The sequence below is a fragment of the Hemitrygon akajei genome, chromosome 9, assembly GCF_048418815.1.
Source record: "Hemitrygon akajei chromosome 9, sHemAka1.3, whole genome shotgun sequence".
NCBI lineage: Eukaryota > Metazoa > Chordata > Chondrichthyes > Myliobatiformes > Dasyatidae > Hemitrygon > Hemitrygon akajei.
In genome coordinates, this window is record NC_133132.1 from 5,759,961 (window position 1) to 5,781,303 (window position 21,343).

The window sequence follows — 21,343 nt, forward strand, 5'->3', positions numbered from 1 at the left end:
GAGATGGGCTCTGGGATCAGCAGGTGAAGGCGAGATGGGCTCTGGGATCAGTAGGTGAAGGGTAGATGGGCTCTGGGATCAGTAAGTGAAGGGCTGATGGGCTGTGGGATCAGTAGGTGAAGGGCTGATAGGCTCTGGGATCAGAAGGTGAAGGGGAGATCGGCTCTGGGATCAGTAGGTGAAGGGCTGATGGGCTCTGGGATCAGTAGGTGAAGGGCGGATGGGCACTGGGATCAGTAGGTGAAGGGCTGATGGGCTCTGGGATCAGTAGGTGAAGGGCTGATGGGCTCTGGGATCAGTAGGTGAAGGGCTGATGGGCTCTGGGATCAGTAGGTGAAGGGCTGATGGGCTCTGGGATCAGTAGGTGAAGGGCTGATGGGCTCTGGGATCAGTAGGTGAAGGGCTGATGAGCTCTGGGATCAGTAGGTGAAGGGGAGATGGGCTCTGGGATCAGTAGGTGAAGGGTAGATGGGCTCTGGGATCAGTAGGTGAAGGGCTGATGGGCTCTGGGATCAGTACGTGAAGGGGAGATGGGCTCTGGGATCAGTAGGTGAAGGGGAGATGGGCTCTGGGATCAGTAGGTGAAGGGCTGATGGGCTCTGGGATCAGTAGGTGAAGGGCTGATGGGCTCTGGGATCAGTAGGTGAAGGGGAGATGGGCTCTGGGATCAGTAGGTGAAGGGGAGCTGGGCTCTGGGATCAGTAGGTGAAGGGGAGCTGGGCTCTGGGATCAGTAGGTGAAGGGTAGATGGACTCTGGGATCAGTAGGTGAAGGGGAGATGGGCTCTGGGATCAGTAGGTGAAGGGGAGATGGGCTCTGGGATCAGTAGGTGAATGGGAGATGGGCTCTGGGATCATTAGGTGAAGGGTAGATGGGCTCTGGGATCAGTAGGTGAAGGGGAGATGGGCTCTGGGATCAGTAGGTGAAGGGTAGATGGGCTCTGGGATCAGTAGGTGAAGGGGAGATGGGCTCTGGGATCAGTAGGTGAAGGGGAGATGAGCTCTGGGATCAGTAGGTGAAGGGCTGATGTGCTCAGGGATCAGTAGGTGAAGGGTAGATGGGCTCTGGGATCAGTAGGTGAAGGGCTGATGGGCTCTGGGATCAGTAAGTGAAGGGCTGATGGGCTCTGGGATCAGTAGGTAATGGGGAGATGGGCTCTGGGATCAGTAGGTGAAGGGAGATGGGTTCTGGGATCAGTAGGTGAAGGGGAGATGGGCTCTGGGATCAGTAGGTGAAGGGGAGATGGGCTCTGGGATCAGTAGGTGAAGGGCTGATGGGCTCTGGGATCAGTAGGTGAAGGGGAGATGGACTTTGGGATCAGTAGGTGAAGGGGAGATGGGCTCTGGGATCAGTAGCTGAAGGGGCGATGGGCTCTGGGATCAGTAGGTGAAGGGCTGATGGGCTCTGGGATCAGAAGGTGAAGGGGAGATGGGCTCTGGGATCAGTAGTTGAAGGGCTGATGGGCTCTGGGATCAGTAGGTGAAGGGGAGATGGGTTCTGGGATCAGTAGGTGAAGGGGAGCTGGGCTCTGGGATCAGTAGGTGAAGGGGAGATGGGCTCTGTGATCAGTAGGTGAAGGGCTGATGGGCTCTGGGATCAGTAGGTGAAGGGGAGATGGGCTCTGGGATCAGTAGGTGAAGTGCTGATGGGCTCTGGGATCAGTAGGTGAAGGGGAGCTGGGCTCTGGGATCAGTAGGTGAAGGGCTGATGGGCTCTGGGATCAGTAGGTGAAGGGCTGATGGGCTCTGGGATCAGTAAGTGAAGGGCTGATGGGCTCTGGGATCAGTAGGTGAAGGGGAGATGGGCTCTGGGATCAGTAGTTGAAGGGCTGATGGGCTCTGGGATCAGTAGGTGAATGGGAGATGGGCTCTGGGATCAGTAGGTGAATGGGAGATGGGCTCTGGGAACAGTAGGTGAAGGGCAGATGGACTCTGGGATCAGTAGGTGAAAGGTAGATGGGCTCTGGGATCAGTAGGTGAAGGGGAGATGGGCTCTGGGATCAGTAGGTGAAGGGCTGATGGCCTCTGGGATCAGTAGGTGAAGGGGAGATGGACTCTGGGATCAGTAGGTGAAGGGGAGATGGGCTCTGGGATCAGTAGCTGAAGGGGAGATGGGCTCTGGGATCAGTAGGTGTAGGGGAGATGGGCTCTGGGATCAGCAGGTGAAGGCGAGATGGGCTCTGGGATCAGTAGGTGAAGGGTAGATGGGCTCTGGGATCAGTAGGTGAAGGCGAGATGGGCTCTGGGATCAGTAGGTGAAGGGTAGATGGGCTCTGGGATCAGTAGGTGAAGGGCTGATGGGCTCTGGGATCAGTAGGTGAAGGGCTGATAGGCTCTGGGATCAGAAGGTGAAGGGGAGATGGGCTCTGGGATCAGTAGTTGAAGGGCTGATGGGCTCTGGGATCAGTAGGTGAAGGGGAGATGGGCTCTGGGATCAGTAGGTGAAGGGGAGCTGGGCTCTGGGATCAGTAGGTGAAGGGGAGATGGGCTCTGTGATCAGTAGGTGAAGGGCTGATGGGCTCTGGGATCAGTAGGTGAAGGGGAGATGGGCTCTGGGATCAGTAGGTGAAGTGCTGATGGGCTCTGGGATCAGTAGGTGAAGGGGAGCTGGGCTCTGGGATCAGTAGGTGAAGGGCTGATGGGCTCTGGGATCAGTAGGTGAAGGGCTGATGGGCTCTGGGATCAGTAAGTGAAGGGCTGATGGGCTCTGGGATCAGTAGGTGAAGGGGAGATGGGCTCTGGGATCAGTAGGTGAAGGGCTGATGGGCTCTGGGATCAGTAGGTGAATGGGAGATGGGCTCTGGGATCAGTAGGTGAAGGGGAGATGGGCTCTGGGATCAGTAGGTGAAGGGCTGATGGCCTCTGGGATCAGTAGGTGAAGGGGAGATGGACTCTGGGATCAGTAGGTGAAGGGGAGATGGGCTCTGGGATCAGTAGCTGAAGGGGAGATGGGCTCTGGGATCAGTAGGTGAAGGGGAGATGGGCTCTGGGATCAGCAGGTGAAGGCGAGATGGGCTCTGGGATCAGTAGGTGAAGGGTAGATGGGCTCTGGGATCAGTAGGTGAAGGCGAGATGGGCTCTGGGATCAGTAGGTGAAGGGTAGATGGGCTCTGGGATCAGTAGGTGAAGGGCTGATGGGCTCTGGGATCAGTAGGTGAAGGGCTGATAGGCTCTGGGATCAGAAGGTGAAGGGGAGATGGGCTCTGGGATCAGTAGTTGAAGGGCTGATGGGCTCTGGGATCAGTAGGTGAAGGGGAGATGGGCTCTGGGATCAGTAGGTGAAGGGGAGCTGGGCTCTGGGATCAGTAGGTGAAGGGGAGATGGGCTCTGTGATCAGTAGGTGAAGGGCTGATGGGCTCTGGGATCAGTAGGTGAAGGGGAGATGGGCTCTGGGATCAGTAGGTGAAGTGCTGATGGGCTCTGGGATCAGTAGGTGAAGGGGAGCTGGGCTCTGGGATCAGTAGGTGAAGGGCTGATGGGCTCTGGGATCAGTAGGTGAAGGGCTGATGGGCTCTGGGATCAGTAAGTGAAGGGCTGATGGGCTCTGGGATCAGTAGGTGAAGGGGAGATGGGCTCTGGGATCAGTAGGTGAAGGGCTGATGGGCTCTGGGATCAGTAGGTGAATGGGAGATGGGCTCTGGGATCAGTAGGTGAATGGGAGATGGGCTCTGGGAACAGTAGGTGAAGGGCAGATGGACTCTGGGATCAGTAGGTGAAAGGTAGATGGGCTCTGGGATCAGTAGGTGAAGGGGAGATGGGCTCTGGGATCAGTAGGTGAAGGGCTGATGGCCTCTGGGATCAGTAGGTGAAGGGGAGATGGACTCTGGGATCAGTAGGTGAAGGGGAGATGGGCTCTGGGATCAGTAGCTGAAGGGGAGATGGGCTCTGGGATCAGTAGGTGAAGGGGAGATGGGCTCTGGGATCAGTAGCTGAAGGGGAGATGGGCTCTGGGATCAGTAGGTGAAGGCGAGATGGGCTCTGGGATCAGTAGGTGAAGGGTAGATGGGCTCTGGGATCAGTAGGTGAAGGGCTGATGGGCTCTGGGATCAGTAGGTGAAGGGCTGATGGGCTCTGGGATCAGTAGGTGAAGGGGAGATGGGCTCTGGGATCAGTAGGTGAATGGGAGATGGGCTCTGGGATCAGTAGGTGAAGTGTAGATGGGCTCTGGGATCAGTAGCTGAAGGGGAGATGGGCTCTTGGATCAGCAGGTGAAGGGGAGATGGGCTCTGGGATCAGTAGGTGAAGGGTAGATGGGCTCTGGGATCAGTAGGTGAAGGGGAGATGGGCTCTGGGATCAGTAGGTGAAGGGCTGATGGGCTCTGGGATCAGTAGGTGAAGGGTAGATGGGCTCTGGGATCAGTAGGTGAAGGGCTGATGGGCTCTGGGATCAGCAGGTGAAGGGGAGATGGGCTCTGGGATCAGTAGGTGAAGGGCTGATGGGCTCTGGGATCAGTAGGTGAAGGGCTGATAGGCACTGGGATCAGTAGGTGAAGGGCTGATGGGCTCTGGGATCAGTAGGTGAAGGGGAGATGGGCTCTGGGATCAGTAGGTGAAGGGCTGATGGGCTCTGGGATCAGTAGGTGAAGGGCTGATGGGCTATGGGATCAGTAGGTGAAGGGCTTATGGGCTCTGGGATCAGTCGGTGAAAGGGAGATGGGCTCTGGGATCAGTAGGTGAAGGGTAGATGGGCTCTGGGATCAGTAGGTGAAGGGCTGATGGGCTCTGGGATCAGTAGGTGAAGGGCTGATAGGCTCTGGGATCAGAAGGTGAAGGGGAGATGGGCTCTGGGATCAGTAGTTGAAGGGCTGATGGGCTCTGGGATCAGTAGGTGAAGGGGAGATGGGCTCTGGGATCAGTAGGTGAAGGGGAGCTGGGCTCTGGGATCAGTAGGTGAAGGGGAGATGGGCTCTGTGATCAGTAGGTGAAGGGCTGATGGGCTCTGGGATCAGTAGGTGAAGGGGAGATGGGCTCTGGGATCAGTAGGTGAAGTGCTGATGGGCTCTGGGATCAGTAGGTGAAGGGGAGCTGGGCTCTGGGATCAGTAGGTGAAGGGCTGATGGGCTCTGGGATCAGTAGGTGAAGGGCTGATGGGCTCTGGGATCAGTAAGTGAAGGGCTGATGGGCTCTGGGATCAGTAGGTGAAGGGGAGATGGGCTCTGGGATCAGTAGGTGAAGGGCTGATGAGCTCTGGGATCAGTAGGTGAATGGGAGATGGGCTCTGGGATCAGTAGGTGAATGGGAGATGGGCTCTGGGAACAGTAGGTGAAGGGCAGATGGACTCTGGGATCAGTAGGTGAAAGGTAGATGGGCTCTGGGATCAGTAGGTGAAGGGGAGATGGGCTCTGGGATCAGTAGGTGAAGGGCTGATGGCCTCTGGGATCAGTAGGTGAAGGGGAGATGGACTCTGGGATCAGTAGGTGAAGGGGAGATGGGCTCTGGGATCAGTAGCTGAAGGGGAGATGGGCTCTGGGATCAGTAGGTGAAGGGGAGATGGGCTCTGGGATCAGCAGGTGAAGGCGAGATGGGCTCTGGGATCAGTAGGTGAAGGGTAGATGGGCTCTGGGATCAGTAGGTGAAGGGCTGATGGGCTCTGGGATCAGTAGGTGAAGGGCTGATAGGCTCTGGGATCAGAAGGTGAAGGGGAGATCGGCTCTGGGATCAGTAGGTGAAGGGCTGATGGGCTCTGGGATCAGTAGGTGAAGGGCTGATGGGCACTGGGATCAGTAGGTGAAGGGCTGATGGGCTCTGGGATCAGTAGGTGAAGGGCTGATGGGCTCTGGGATCAGTAGGTGAAGGGCTGATGGGCTCTGGGATCAGTAGGTGAAGGGCTGATGGGCTCTGGGATCAGTAGGTGAAGGGCTGATGGGCTCTGGGATCAGTAGGTGAAGGGCTGATGAGCTCTGGGATCAGTAGGTGAAGGGGAGATGGGCTCTGGGATCAGTAGGTGAAGGGTAGATGGGCTCTGGGATCAGTAGGTGAAGGGCTGATGGGCTCTGGGATCAGAAGGTGAAGGGGAGATCGGCTCTGGGATCAGTAGGTGAAGGGCTGATGGGCTCTGGGATCAGAAGGTGAAGGGCTGATGGGCACTGGGATCAGTAGGTGAAGGGGAGCTGGGCTCTGGGATCAGTAGGTGAAGGGCTGATGGGCACTGGGATCAGTAGGTGAAGGGCTGATGGGCTCTGGGATCAGTAGGTGAAGGGCTGATGGGCTCTGGGATCAGTAGGTGAAGGGCTGATGGGCTCTGGGATCAGTAGGTGAAGGGCTGATGGGCTCTGGGATCAGTAGGTGAAGGGCTGATGGGCTCTGGGATCAGTAGGTGAAGGGCTGATGAGCTCTGGGATCAGTAGGTGAAGGGGAGATGGGCTCTGGGATCAGTAGGTGAAGGGTAGATGGGCTCTGGGATCAGTAGGTGAAGGGCTGATGGGCTCTGGGATCAGTACGTGAAGGGGAGATGGGCTCTGGGATCAGTAGGTGAAGGGGAGATGGGCTCTGGGATCAGTAGGTGAAGGGCTGATGGGCTCTGGGATCAGTAGGTGAAGGGCTGATGGGCTCTGGGATCAGTAGGTGAAGGGGAGCTGGGCTCTGGGATCAGTAGGTGAAGGGGAGCTGGGCTCTGGGATCAGTAGGTGAAGGGTAGATGGACTCTGGGATCAGTAGGTGAAGGGGAGATGGGCTCTGGGATCAGTAGGTGAAGGGGAGATGGGCTCTGGGATCAGTAGGTGAATGGGAGATGGGCTCTGGGATCAGTAGGTGAAGGGTAGATGGGCTCTGGGATCAGTAGGTGAAGGGGAGATGGGCTCTGGGATCAGTAGGTGAAGGGTAGATGGGCTCTGGGATCAGTAGGTGAAGGGGAGATGGGCTCTAGGATCAGTAGGTGAAGGGGAGATGGGCTCTGGGATCAGTAGGTGAAGGGCTGATGTGCTCAGGGATCAGTAGGTGAAGGGTAGATGGGCTCTGGGATCAGTAGGTGAAGGGCTGATGGGCTCTGGGATCAGTAAGTGAAGGGCTGATGGGCTCTGGGATCAGTAGGTAATGGGGAGATGGGCTCTGGGATCAGTAGGTGAAGGGAGATGGGTTCTGGGATCAGTAGGTGAAGGGGAGATGGGCTCTGGGATCAGTAGGTGAAGGGGAGATGGGCTCTGGGATCAGTAGGTGAAGGGCTGATGGGCTCTGGGATCAGTAGGTGAAGGGGAGATGGACTCTGGGATCAGTAGGTGAAGGGGAGATGGGCTCTGGGATCAGTAGCTGAAGGGGCGATGGGCTCTGGGATCAGTAGGTGAAGGGGAGATGGGCTCTGGGATCAGCAGGTGAAGGGGAGATGGGCTCTGGGATCAGTAGGTGAAGGGTAGATGGGCTCTGGGGTCAGTAGGTGAAGGGTAGATGGGCTCTGGGATCAGTAGGTGAAGGGGAGATGGGCTCTGGGATCAGTAGGTGAAGGGGAGATGGGCTCTGGGATCAGTAGGTGAAGGGCTGATGTGCTCTGGGATCAGTAGGTGAAGGGTAGATGGGCTCTGGGATCAGTAGGTGAAGGGCTGATGGGCTCTGGGATCAGCAGGTGAAGGGGAGATGGGCTCTGGGATCAGTAGGTGAAGGGCTGATGGGCTCTGGGATCAGTAGGAGAAGGGCTGATGGGCACTGGGATCAGTAGGTGAAGGGCTGATGGGCTCTGGGATCATTAGGTGAAGGGGAGATGGGCTCTGGGATCAGTAGGTGAAGGGGAGATGGGCTCTGGGATCAGTAGGTGAAGGGCTGATGGGCTCTGGGATCAGTAGGTGAAGGGCTGATGGGCTATGGGATCAGTAGGTGAAGGGCTGATGGGCTCTGGGATCAGTAGGTGAAGGGGAGATGGGCTCTGGGATCAGTAGGTGAAGGGTAGATGGGCTTTGGGATCAGTAGGTGAAGGGCTGATGGGCTCTGGGATCAGTACGTGAAGGGGAGTTGGGCTCTGGGATCAGTAGGTGAAGGGGAGATGGGCTCTGGGATCAGTAGGTGAAGGGCTGATGGGCTCTGGGATCAGAAGGTGAAGAGGAGATGGGCTCTGGGATCAGTAGGTGAAGGGCTGATGGGCTCTGGGATCAGTAGGTGAAGGGGAGATGGGCTCTGGGATCAGTAGGTGAAGGGGAGCTGGGCTCTGGGATCAGTAGGTGAAGGGGAGATGGGCTCTGTGATCAGTAGGTGAAGGGCTGATGGGCTCTGGAATCAGTAGGTGAAGGGCTGATGGGCTCTGGGATCAGTAGGGGAAGGGGAGATGGGCTCTGGGATCAGTAGGTGAAGGGGAGCTGGGCTCTGGGATCAGTAGGTGAAGGGCTGATGGGCTCTGGGATCAGTAGGTGAAGGGCTGATGGGCTCTGGGATCAGTAGGTGAAGGGATGGGCTCTGGGATCAGTAGGTGAAGGGGAGATGGGCTCTGGGATCAGTAGGTGAAGGGCTGATGGGCTCTGGGATCAGTAGGTAAAGGGCTGATGGGCTCTGGGATCAGTAGGTGAAGAGGAGATGGGCTCTGGGATCAGTAGGTGAAGGGCTGATGGGCTCTGGGATCAGTAAGTGAAGGGCTGATGGGCTCTGGGATCAGTAGGTGAAGGGGAGATGGGCTCTGGGATCAGTAGGTGAAGGGCTGAATGGCTCTGGGATCAGTAGGTGAATGGGAGATGGGCTCTGGGATCAGTAGGTGAATGGGAGATGGGCTCTGGGAACAGTAGGTGAAGGGCAGATGGACTCTGGGATCAGTAGGTGCAAGGTAGATGGGCTCTGGGATCAGTAGGTAATGGGGAGATGGGCTCTGGGATCAGTAGGTGAAGGGAGATGGGTTCTGGGATCAGTAGGTGAAGGGGAGATGGGCTCTGGGATCAGTAGGTGAAGGGGAGATGGGCTCTGGGATCAGTAGGTGAAGGGCTGATGGGCTCTGGGATCAGTAGGTGAAGGGGAGATGGACTCTGGGATCAGTAGGTGAAGGGGAGATGGGCTCTGGGATCAGTAGCTGAAGGGGCGATGGGCTCTGGGATCAGTAGGTGAAGGGGAGATGGGCTCTGGGATCAGCAGGTGAAGGGCAGATGGGCTCTGGGATCAGTAGGTGAAGGGTAGATGGGCTCTGGGATCAGTAGGTGAAGGGGAGATGGGCTCTGGGATCAGTAGGGGAAGGGGAGATGGGCTCTGGGATCAGTAGGTGAAGGGCTGATGGGCTCTGGGATCAGTAGGTGAAGGGTAGATGGGCTCTGAGATCAGTAGGTGAAGGGCTGATGGGCTCTGGGATCAGCAGGTGAAGGGGAGATCGGCTCTGGGATCAGTAGGTGAAGGGCTGATGGGCTCTGGGATCAGTATGTGAAGGGCTGATGGGCACTGGGATCAGTAGGTGAAGGGCTGATGGGCTCTGGGATCAGTAGGTGAAGGGCTGATGGGCTCTGGGATCAGTAGGTGAAGGGGAGATGTGCTCTGGGATCAGTAGGTGAAGGGCTGATGGGCTCTGGGATCAGTAGGTGAAGGGCTGATGGGCTCTGGGATCAGTAGGTGAAGGGGAGATGGGCTCTGGGATCAGTAGGTGAAGGGTAGATGGGCTCTGGGATCAGTAGGTGAAGGGCTGATGGGCTCTGGGATCAGTACGTGAAGGGGAGATGGGCTCTGGGATCAGTAGGTGAAGGGGAGATGGGCTCTGGGATCAGTAGGTGAAGGGCTGATGGGCTCTGGGATCAGAAGGTGAAGGGGAGATGGGCTCTGGGATCAGTAGGTGAAGGGCTGATGGGCTCTGGGATCAGTAGGTGAAGGGGAGATGGGCTCTGGGATCAGTAGGTGAAGGGGAGCTGGGCTCTGGGATCAGTAGGTGAAGGGGAGATGGGCTCTGTAATCAGTAGGTGAAGGGCTGATGGGCTCTGGGATCAGTAGGTGAAGGGGAGATGGGCTCTGGGATCAGTAGGTGAAGGGCTGATGGGCTCTGGGATCAGTAGGTGAAGGGGAGATGGGCTCTGGGATCAGTAGGTGAAGGGGAGCTGGGCTCTGGGATCAGTAGGTGAAGGGCTGATGGGCTCTGGGATCAGTAGGTGAAGGGCTGATGGGCTCTGGGATCAGTAGGTGAAGGGATGGGCTCTGGGATCAGTAGGTGAAGGGGAGATGGGCTCTGGGATCAGTAGGTGAAGGGCTGATGGGCTCTGGGATCAGTAGGTAAAGGGCTGATGTGCTCTGGGATCAGTAGGTGAAGAGGAGATGGGCTCTGGGATCAGTAGGTGAAGGGCTGATGGGCTCTGGGATCAGTAAGTGAAGGGGAGCTGGGCTCTGGGATCAGTAGGTGAAGGGCTGATGGGCTCTGGGATCAGTAGGTGAATGGGAGATGGGCTCTGGGATCAGTAGGTGAATGGGAGATGGGCTCTGGGAACAGTAAGTGAAGGGCAGATGGACTCTGGGATCAGTAGGTGAAAGGTAGATGGGCTCTGGGATCAGTAGGTGAAGGGGAGATGGGCTCTGGGATCAGTAGGTGAAGGGAGATGGGCTCTGGGATCAGTAGGTGAAGGGGAGATGGGCTCTGGGATCAGTAGGTGAAGGGGAGATGGGCTCTGGGATCAGTAGGTGAAGGGCTGATGGGCTCTGGGATCAGTAGGTGAAGGGGAGATGGACTCTGGGATCAGTAGGTGAAGGGGAGATGGGCTCTGGGATCAGTAGGTGAAGGGCTGATTGGGATCAGTAGCTGAAGGACTGATGGGCTTTGGGATCAGTAGGTGACGAGGAGATGGGCTCTGGGATCAGTAGGTGAAGGGGAGATGGGCTCTGGGATCAGTAGGTGAAGGGGAGATGGGCTCTGGGATCAGTAGGTGAAGGGGAGATGGGCTCTGGGATCAGTAGGTGAATGGGAGATGGGCTCTGGGATCAGTAGGTGAAGGGGAGATGGGCTCTGGGATCAGTAGGTGAAGTGCTGATGGGCTCTGGGATCAGTAGGTGAAGGGCTGATGGGCTCTGGGATCAGTAGGTGAAGGGGAGATGGGCTCTGGGATCAGTAGGTGAAGGGGAGATGGGCTCTGGGATCAGTAGGTGAAGGGGAGATGGGCTCTGGGATCAGTAGGTGAAGGGCTGATGGGCTCTGGGATCAGTAGGTGAAGGGGAGATGGGCTCTGGGATCAGTAGGTGAAGGGGAGATGGGCTCTGGGATCAGTAGGTGAATGGGAGATGGGCTCTGGGATCAGTAGGTGAAGGGGAGATGGGCTCTGGGATCAGTAGGTGAAGGGCTGATGGGCTCTGGGATCAGTAGGTGAAGGGCTGATGGGCTCTGGGATCAGTAGGTGAAGGGCTGATGGGCTCTGGGATCAGTAGGTGAAGGGGAGATGGGCTCTGGGATCAGTAGGTGAAGGGGAGATGGGCTCTGGGATCAGTAGGTGAAGGGTAATGGGCTCTCGGATCAGTAGGTGAAGGGCTGATGGGCTCTGGGATCAGTAGGTGAAGGGGAGATGGGCTCTGGGATCAGTAGGTGGAGGAGATGGGCTCTGGGATCAGTAGGTGGAGGAGATGGGCTCTGGGATCAGTAGGTGAAAAGGAGTTAGGCTCTGTGTATGGATCAGCAAGTGAAATTAAGAGATTGTAGCCATTAGAGATACTTGGTTGCGGGAGGGGTAGGACTGGAAGATCAATGTCCTGATGTTGATGGTTTTAGATGCGATGAAGTAGGTTAATGAGGAGTAGGTAATGGAGGCAACAGTTAGGGTAGTCGAGTGCTCAGTTTGCAATATGTGGGAAGTCAGGGTGAGCACTGTTGTCCCTGATGACTACACCTGCAAAAGTGCTATCATGTTTGCTGTTGTGTGCTGGGGCAGCATGCTGAGGGTAGCAGACACCAACAGAATCAACAAACTCATTCGTAAGGCCAGTGACGTTGTGGGGGTGTAACTGGACTCTCTGACGGTGGTGTCTGAAAAGAGGATGCTGTCCAAGTTGCATGCTATCTTGGACAATGTCTCCCATCCACTCCATAATGTACTGGTTAGGCACAGGAGTACATTCAGCCAGAGACTCATTCCACCGAGTCTCAGCCATTCAGCCAGAGACTCATTCCACCGAGTCTCAGCCATTCAGCCAGAGACTCATTCCACCGAGATGTAACACTGAGCATCATAGGAAGTCATTCCTACCTGTGGCCCTCAAACTTTCCAACTCCTCCCTCGGAGTGTCAGACACCCTGTGCCAATAGGCTGGTCCTGGACTTATTTTTCCACTTGACATGATTAACTTATTATTATTTATGGTTTTATGTTGCTATATTTCTTTGCTGTTCTTGGTGCGGCTGTAACAAAACCCAATTTCCCTCAGGATCAATAAAGTATGTCTGTCTGTCTGTCAGCTGCAGCTCCTGCCAAACCGAGTTAGGGAACTGGAGATGGATGAACTTCTGATCATTTGCGCGGCAGAGGCAATAATAAACAGGAGTTACCGGTGGACAGGACCTGCAGGGTTGCAATCTCAGGGTTGCTACCTGTGCCACGTGCTAGTGTGGACAGAATTAGGAAGATAATGCAGCTGAATATGTGGCTAAGGAGTTGGTGCAGGAGGGAGGGCTTCATGTTTCTGGACAATTGGGCCTTGCTCCAGGGAAGGTGGGACCTGTTCCGATGGGACGGGTTGCACCTGAACTGGAGGGGTACTAACATCCTTGTGGGAAGGTTTGCTAGTGCTGCTCCGGGGGGTTTAAACTAGATTTGCAGGGGGAGGGGAACCAGAGTGTTAGAGCAGATAGTGAGGTGGAGGAGGATAAAGGTCATGCGAGAGCTGCAAGTATAGTGCATGGAGTAAAGCCAGATCTAACATATAGAGAGGCTTTGAGGAAAGAGCAGCAGAATAAAGGGTATAAAGGTAGTAAGGTAGAAGGGCTAAAGTGTGTGTACTTCAATGCAAGAAGCATCAGGAACAAAGGTGATGAACTGCGAGCTTGGATACATACATGGAATGATGATGTAATGGCCATTGCAGAGACTTGGCTGGCACCAGGGCAGGAATGGATTCTCAATATTCCTGGATTTCAGTGCTTTAGAAGGGATAGAGAGGGGGGAAAAGGGGAGGAGGGGTGGCATTACTGGTCAGGGATACTATTACAGCTACAGAAAGGGTGGGTAATGTAGCAGTATTCTCTTTTGAGTCAGTATAGGTGGAAGTCAAGAACAAGAAGGGTGCAGTTACTCTACTGGGGGTATTCTATAGGCCCCCTGGTAGCAGCAGAGATACCGAGGAGCAGATTGGGAGGCAGATTTTGGAAAGGTGCAAAAATAATAGGGTTGTTATGATGGGTGACTTTAACTTCCCTAATATTGATTGGCACCTGATTAGTTCCAATGGTTTAGACGGGGCAGAGTTTGTCAAGTGCGCCCAGGATGGATTCCTGTCACGGTATGTTGACAGGCCGACCTGGGGGAATATAACCATATAACCATATAACAATTACAGCACGGAAACAGGCAATCTCGGCCCTTCTAGTCTGTGCCGAACGCTTACTCTCACCTAGTCCCACCGACCTGCACTCAGCCCATAACCCTCCATTCCTTTCCTGTCCATATACCTATCCAATTTTTTAAAATGACAATATTGAACCTGCCTCTACCACTTCTACTGGAAGCTCGTTCCACAGAGGTACCACTCTCTGAGTAAAGAAGTACCCTCTCGTGTTACCCCTAAACTTTTGCCCCTTAACTCTCAACTCATGTCCTCTTGTTTGAATCTCCCATACTCTCAATGGAAAAAGCCTATCCACGTCAACTCTATCTATCCCCTTCATAATTTTAAATACCTCTATCAAGTCCCCCCTCAACCTTCTACACTCCAAAGAATAAAGACCTAACTTGTTTAACCTTTCCCTGTAACTTAGGTGCTGAAACCCAGGTAACATTCTAGTAAATCTTCTCTGTACTCTCTCTACTTTGTTGACATCTGTCCTATAATTCGGTGACCAGAGCTGTACACAATTTTCCAAATTTGGCCTCACCAACACCTTGTACAGTTTTAACGTTACATCCCAACTCCTATACTCAATGCTCTGATTTATAAAGGCCAGCATACCAAAAGCTTTCTTCACCACCCTTTCCACATGAGATTTCACCTTCAGGGAACTATGCACCATTATTCCTAGATCACTCTGTTCTACTCCATTCTTCAATGCCCTACCATTTACCATGTATGTCCTATTTTGATTAGTCCTACCAAAATGTAGCACCTCACACTTATCAGCATTAAACTCCATCTGCCATCTTTCAGCCCACTCTTCTAACTGGCCTAAATCTCTCTGCAAGCTTTGAAAACCTACTTCATTATCCACAATGCCACCTATCTTAGTATCATCTGCATACTTACTAATCCAATTTACCATCCCACCATCCAGATCATTAATGTATATGACAAACAGCATTGCCATACTAGATCTAGTATTAGGTAACGAACCGGGTCAGGTCACAGATCTCTCAGTGGGTGAGCATCTGGGGGACAGTGACCACTGCTCCCTGGCCTTTAGTATTATCATGGAAAAGGATAGAATCAGTGAGGACAGGAAAATTTTTAATTGGGGAAGGGCAAATTATGAGGCTATAAGGCACGAACTTGTGGGTGAGAATTGGGATGATGTTTTTGCAGGGAAATGTGCTATGGACATGTGGTCACTGTTTAGGGATCTCTTGCAGGATGTTAGGGATAAATTTGTCCCAGTGAGGAAGATAAAGAATGGTAGGGTGAAGGAACCATGGGTGACAAGTGAAGTGGAGAATCCAAACAGATGGTAGAAAGCAGCATACGTGAGGTTTAGGAAGCAAGGATCAGATGAGTCTATTGAGGAATATAGGGTAGCAAGAAAGGAGCTTAAGAAGGGGCTGAGGAGAGCAAGAAGGGGGCATGAGAAGGCCTTGGTGAGTAGGGTAAAAGAAAACCCCAAGGCATTCTTCAATTATGTGAAGAACAAAAGGATGACAGGAGTGAAGATAGGACTGAAAAGGTGGGAAGATGTGCCTGGAGGCTGTGGAAGTGAGCGAGGTCCTCAGTGAATACTTCTCTTCGGTATTCACCAATGAGAGGGAACTTGATGATGGTGAGGACAATATGAGTGAGGTTGATGTTCTGGAGCATGTTGATATTAAGGGAGAGGAGGTGTTGGAGTTGTTAAAATACATTAGGACGGATAAGTCCCTGGGGCCTGACAGAATATTCCCCAGGCTGCTCCACGAGGCGAGGGAAGAGATTGCTGAACCTCTGGCTAGGATCTTTATGTCCTTGTTGTCCACGGGAATGGTACCGGAGGATTGGAGGGAGGTGAATGTTGACCCCTTGTTCAAAAAAGGTAGTAGGGATAGTCTGGGTAATTATGGACCAGTGAGCCTTACGTCTGTGGTGGGAAAGCTGTTGGAAAAGATTCTTAGAGATAGAATCTATGGGCATTTAGAGAACCATGGTCTGATCAGGGACAGTCAGCATGGCTTTGTGAAGGGCAGATCGTGTTTAACAAGCCTGATAGAGTTCTTTGAGGAGGTGACCAGGTATATAGATGAGGGTAGTGCAGTGGATGTGATCTACATGGATTTTTGTAAGGCATTTGACAAGGTACCATACGGTAAGCTTATTCAGAAAGTCAGAATGCATGGGATCCAGGGAAGTTTGGCCAGGTGGATTCAGAATTGGCTTGCCTGCAGAAGGCAGAGGATCATGGTGGAGGGAGTACATTCGGATTGGAGGGTTGTGACTAGTGGTGTCCCACAAGGATCTGTTCTGGGACCTCTACTTGTGATTTTTATTAACGACCTGGATGTAGGGGTAGAAGGTTGGGTTGGCAAGTTTGCAGACGACACAAAGGTTGGTGGTGTTGTGGATAGTGTTGAGGATTGTCGAAGATTGCAGAGAGACATTGATAGGATGCAGAAGTGGGCTGAGAAGTGGCGGATGGAGTTCAAACCGGAGAAGTGTGAGGTGGTACACTTTGGAAGGACAAACTCCAAGGCTAAGTACAAAGTAAATGACAGGATACTTGGTAGTGTGGAGGAGCAGAGGGATCTGGGGGTATATGTCCACAGATCCCTGAAAGTTGCCTCACAGGTAGATAGGGTAGTTAAGAAAGCTTATGCGGTGTTAACTTTCATAAGTCGAGGGACAGAGTTTAAGAGTTGCAGGGTAATGATGCAGCTCTATAAAACTCTAGTTAGGCCACACTTGGAATATTGTGTCCAGTTCTGGTCACCTCACTATAGGAAGGGTGAGGAAGCATTGGAAAGGGTACAGAGGAGATTTACCAGGATGCTGCCTGGTTTAGAGAGTCTCCATTATGATCAGAGATTAAGGGAGCTAGGGCTTTACTCTCTGGAGAGAAGGAGGATGAGAGGAGACATGATAGAGGTGTACAAGATATTAAGAGGAATAGATAGAGTGGACAGCCAGCGCCTCTTCCCCAGGGCACCACTGCTCAGTACAAGAGGACATGGCTTTAAGGAGGGAAGTTCAAGGGGGATATTAGAGGAAGGTTTTTCACTCAGAGAGTGGTTGGTGCGTGGAATGCACTGCCTGAGTCAATGGTAGAGGCAGATACACTAGTGAAATTTAAGAGACTACTAGTCAGGTATATGGAGGAATTTAAGGTGGAGAGTTATATGGGAGGCAGGGTTTAAGGGTCGGCACAACATTGTGGGCCAAATGGCCTGTACTGTGCTGTATTGTTCTTTGAAGTGGGCGGGGTTAAAGGAGGAGGGGAGGCCTGGAAAACTTTCCAGTCAGGGAAAATGTCAGACAACAGACTGGAGAGCTGGTCCACTGAAGCTATGCAGGTGGTACTGAGGAATAAGAAAGGTATGACTCATTAATGGGGCCATATTACAGACCACCCAGCAGCCGAGCGATTTAGAGGAACAAATTTGCAGCGAGATCGCAAACGGTTGAAAAAAACATCAGGTTGTGACAGCAGGTGATTTTAACTTTCCACACACTGACTGGGACTCCCATACTGTCGAAGGATTAGATGGGATAGAGTTTGTCAAATGTGTTCAGGAAAGTTTCCTTCATCAGTACAAAGAAGTCCCAATGAGAGAGCGTGTGATACTTGATCTGCTGGTAGGGAATGAGACAGGGCAGGTGGCAGAAGTTTGTGTGGGGGAACAATTTGAATGTTGTGACCACAATGCCATTAGTTTCAAGATAATTTTGGAGAAGGATAGATCAGGTCCTTGGGCTGAAATTCTGAATTGGAGAAAGACAAGTTTTGATGATACTGTATGAGAAAGAATCTGGCAAGAGTGGATTATGTTTTCTGGCAAAGGTGCACTTGTAAGTGGGAGGCCTTCAAAAGTGAAATTTGAGAGTATAGAGTTTGTATTTTCCTGTCAGAATAGAAGACAACGATAACAGGTTTAGGAACCTTGGTTTTTGAGAGATATCGAGGTCCTGGTTAAGAGAAGGTGCGTAACAGGTATAGCCAGGAAGGAGCAAAGAAGGTGCTTATGGAGTTAAGAAGGAAATCAGGAAGGCTAAATAAAGGGATGAGGTTGCTGTCGCAGACAAGGTGAAGGAGAAGCCCAAGTGATTCCACAGAAACATCAAAAGCAAGAGACAAAATTGGTCCACTGGAAGATCAGAGTGATGATCTATGCATGGAGCTGAAAGGGATGGGGGAGATCTTAAATGGATTCTTTGCATCTGGATTTACTTGGGAGTCGGACACAGATTATAGAAGTGAAGCAAAGCGGCAGTGAGGTCACGGACTGCATACAGATTACAGGAGGAGGTATTTGTTGTCCTGGGGCAAATTAGGGTGGATAAATCCCCAGGACCTGACAAGGTGTTCCCTTGGACCCTGTGGGATGTTAGCCCAGAAATTTGTGGGGTCCTAGCAGAGATATTTAAAATGTCTTTAGCCATGGGTGAGGCACCGGATGATTGGAGGATAGCCAATGTTGTTCCATTGTTTAAGAAAGTCTCTAAGAATAAGCCTTAAATTATAGACCGGTGAGCCTGAAATCAGTCGTGGGGAAGTTACTGGAAGGAACCCTAAGTGGTTGGATATGCAGTGGAGAAAATGAGATTACCTTCATTTATTTGGGGCACTGTGCTGCTTAATTGGGGCAGGAGCCTGTTGCTGAACAGGTTCTAATTAGCATCAGCTGCATGCCATTACTCCATATTTCCAGCAAACAATTTTTAAATAGCCTCAGTTGCATGTGGCTGTGTTCAAAAAGCAGTATTTTTGTCACTAATGGCTGGCAAGAAATAAGCAGTAAGACAATTCAGAACCGTTTTGCTCACTGTGGTTTCAAGCATTCAGGCTTGGAGATGCCAGAAACAGCTGGGAGTGAAAATGAAATTATTTCACTGCTTCAACAATTTAGGGACTATGACGAATTTAAAGGTATCAACAATCATCTGGAATGTTGCAAGATTTGGAGGATGCAATCATCGAAAGGATTCTATGAAGCCACTAGGTCTCTGCACAGATTTTGTTCATTAATGTTCAATCATCAGGCCACGGCAGCGTGCACTGGAAGAATTCCTCTGTCGATAACTATTGGGAACTAACACACAGTTTTATCGTATTGTAGAGGTATTGGTAGTGTTCGACTTTGTTTGTATTTCATTTAAATACATCCATTTTCAGTCAGTTAAGCAGCAGTTTGTCTTTTTATATCTCTTTGGCTATTTTGATGAAGTTTCAGTGAAGTGGAGCAACTCCTTAATTGGGCTGAAATGACCTGGTCCCGATTGTCCCAATTAACTGGAATCCATAGTATAAGTATTTCAATAGACAGGGTCTGATTCGATCAACACAGTAGGTCACGTCTAGCAGTCTTAGAGTTTCTTGGGGGAGTACCGGGGAAGTTGATGAAGGCAAGGCCATGGATGTTATCAGCAAGGCCTTTGACAAAGTTCCACGTGGGAGGTTGGTCAAGAAAGTTCAGTCACTTGGCATTCAAGATGAGGTAATAAATTGGATTAGGCTTTGGCTGCACAGGAGAAGCCAGAGAGTGGAAGCAGAGGGCAACCAGGTTAGGGCTTCCTGGTGAGCCGCAGGGCAACGAGTGTGCTGTAGCAGAGTGATCTGGGAGTACGGGTCCATGATTCCTTCACACTGGCATTACAGGTAGACAGAGTTGTAAAGAAAATCACTGGCACATTGGCCTTCATAAATAAGCACTGAGTGAAGGAGTTGGGATGTTAGGTTGAGGTTGTATAAGACATTGGTGAGGCCTAATTTGGAATATTGTGTACAGTTTTGGTCACCTGTCTACAGGAAAGATTTCAATAAGATTGAAAGAATGCAGAGAAAACTTATGAGGATATTGCCAGGATTTGAGGATCTGCATTTCAGGGAAAGGTTAAATATATTAGTAATTTATTTCCTGGAGCACAGAGAATAAGGGGGATTTGACAGAGGGGTATAGATAGAGCAAATGCAAGCAGGCTTTTTCCATTGAGATTGGGTGGGACTGCAACAATAGGTTAAGGGTGAAAGGTGAAATGTTTTAGAGGAAGATGAGGGGAAATGTCTTCGCTTGGAGGGTGGTGAGAGTGCAGGACGAGCTGCTAGTGCGAGTGGTGAGTGTGGGGTACATGGATGGCAGGGATATGGGGGGCGGTGCTCTGAATACAGGTTGTTGGGTAGGCAGATTAATCATTTGGCCTGGACTAGATGGGCCAAATGGCCTGTTTCTGTGCCGTAGTGTTCTATGCCTGGAGTATGTCTGTTCGGCATTTCCTCCGAGGGGAAATGTTCCCTCCTCACTCACTCTTCAAAAGACCTTCTCTAATTCCTCACAAAGTCAATGGTCCCAGCTTCCCCGGGGTTTCCAGAGCAACACTGGGAGAGCTCAGTAGGTCAGGCAGCATCCGTGGAGGGGATAAACATTCACTGGTCTGGACTGTGACCTTTCATCAGGACCAGAAAGGAGCCAGAATAAATGGGTTGGTGGAGGAGAAGGAGCACAAGCTGTTCGGTGAGACCTGGTGAGAGAAGGAAGGTCAGAAGGGACAGGAAGCATAGAGCGGGAATGCTGTGGGAAGCTGGGAGGTGATAGGTGGTTCTCGTCGAAGGAGAGGACAGTGCACTGTGGAATAAAGGAAAGGATGTGGAGACCCGGAAGGAGGAAGGTGCAGGCTTTGCTGGGGGAGGGTAAAGAGAAGGAGGGGGGTGGTGGGAAACAGAGAGAGAAATTGGTGTAGGTGCAGTCAGGTTGGAGACGAGCGTGATAAAGTATGTGGTGCTGTTCCTCTGATCTGTGTCTAGCTTCAACTTGGCCGCCAAGGAGACCATGGGCAGGTACTTTTCAAACCTTCCTGGTCTTCATGCTGGGGCTGGGACTTTGATTCCAAGCGCCACCACCTCCTCACTGGAGGTTGGTCCCAGCTCTGGACACCCTTCACTGGAAACAGTCACCAGCGGTTACGAGCGGTCTGCTCATTCCGTGCCCCCGGGACGGTGAGCTGTGTGCAGCCCTGACAGGCTCCCTGTGTGGGGTCACCGTGGGTCCCAGACCCCTTCCCGTGCCCTGTGCAGGTAGGTCGTGTGGGGATAGCGGGACAACAGAACGGGCACCTTACCCCAGTGATGTTGATGAATCGGGGATCTCCTAGCTTACTCCTCTGTGCGAATGCAAACTTAAAGGCTTCAGTAATCCGGTGATAGGTCAAAGCTTTCTGTGCCGACGTGGAAACGCTGTCCGAGCTGAAGTTATAACCTGTCAACAGAGGACGTGCTGTGAGTTAGTGCTGAAGAGACGGGGGCTAATTCTGTTTCACTGGCTGCTACAGGGCAGTTAACGGACAGCAGAAGGCCATTCAGGCCCTCTAATTCATTCTGCTGCTCAACTCAGCTATGGCTTTCCTGGTGGGACAGGCAGGGCAGGGTAATGGACAGAGACAGAGAGATGCTCCACGTCTGGGACCTTGGACAAAGACCTTTTCCAGAACCAGTGTCCGAGGAAGGTCAGTGGTGCCGGAGCACCAGGAAAGGATGGTGGGACAGAGGCAGGAGCCCCACCCCAGCTGATGGCAATCCAGAATGGTCTGTACCCAGACACATCATGTGGGCAGCCTGTGACCTTTCACCCTGTCCTCGGAATCACAGGTAATCCCCCTTCAGGCAGCTCACTGATACCTCAGACGATTTGTCACCTGGTATTGATTCCGGGGCTCCAGGATACACCCCCCAGAGCTGAGAACTAAGGGAGAGGTCCCGTCAGATACACAAGTCTGGCTGTTGTAGGGGTCAGCCCACTGTACCAACACTGCCTGAGGGCTGTCTGTCATCACAACCTGTCTCGGTTCAGACAGGTGTTGGAAGTGGGGGAGAGAGGGTTGGAGTTGGGGCTGTCCACGGTCTGAGGAAATGGGCGCTTGCTGCTGTGAACCACTTTGAGCTTGTGGAGCCT

At 52.4% G+C, this 21,343-nt stretch overlaps 1 protein-coding gene across 1 annotated transcript in view; it reads right to left on the minus strand.

Moving 5' to 3' along the window:
* LOC140733780 (glutathione hydrolase 1 proenzyme-like) overlaps positions 1-21,343 on the minus strand; it is a 621,183-nt gene that overhangs the window by 97,954 nt on the left and 501,886 nt on the right. Inside the window, exon 8 of the mRNA XM_073057536.1 lies at positions 20,514-20,650. Coding sequence (XP_072913637.1) covers positions 20,514-20,650 — 137 coding nt within the window. The remainder of the gene's footprint in view (positions 1-20,513; positions 20,651-21,343) is intronic.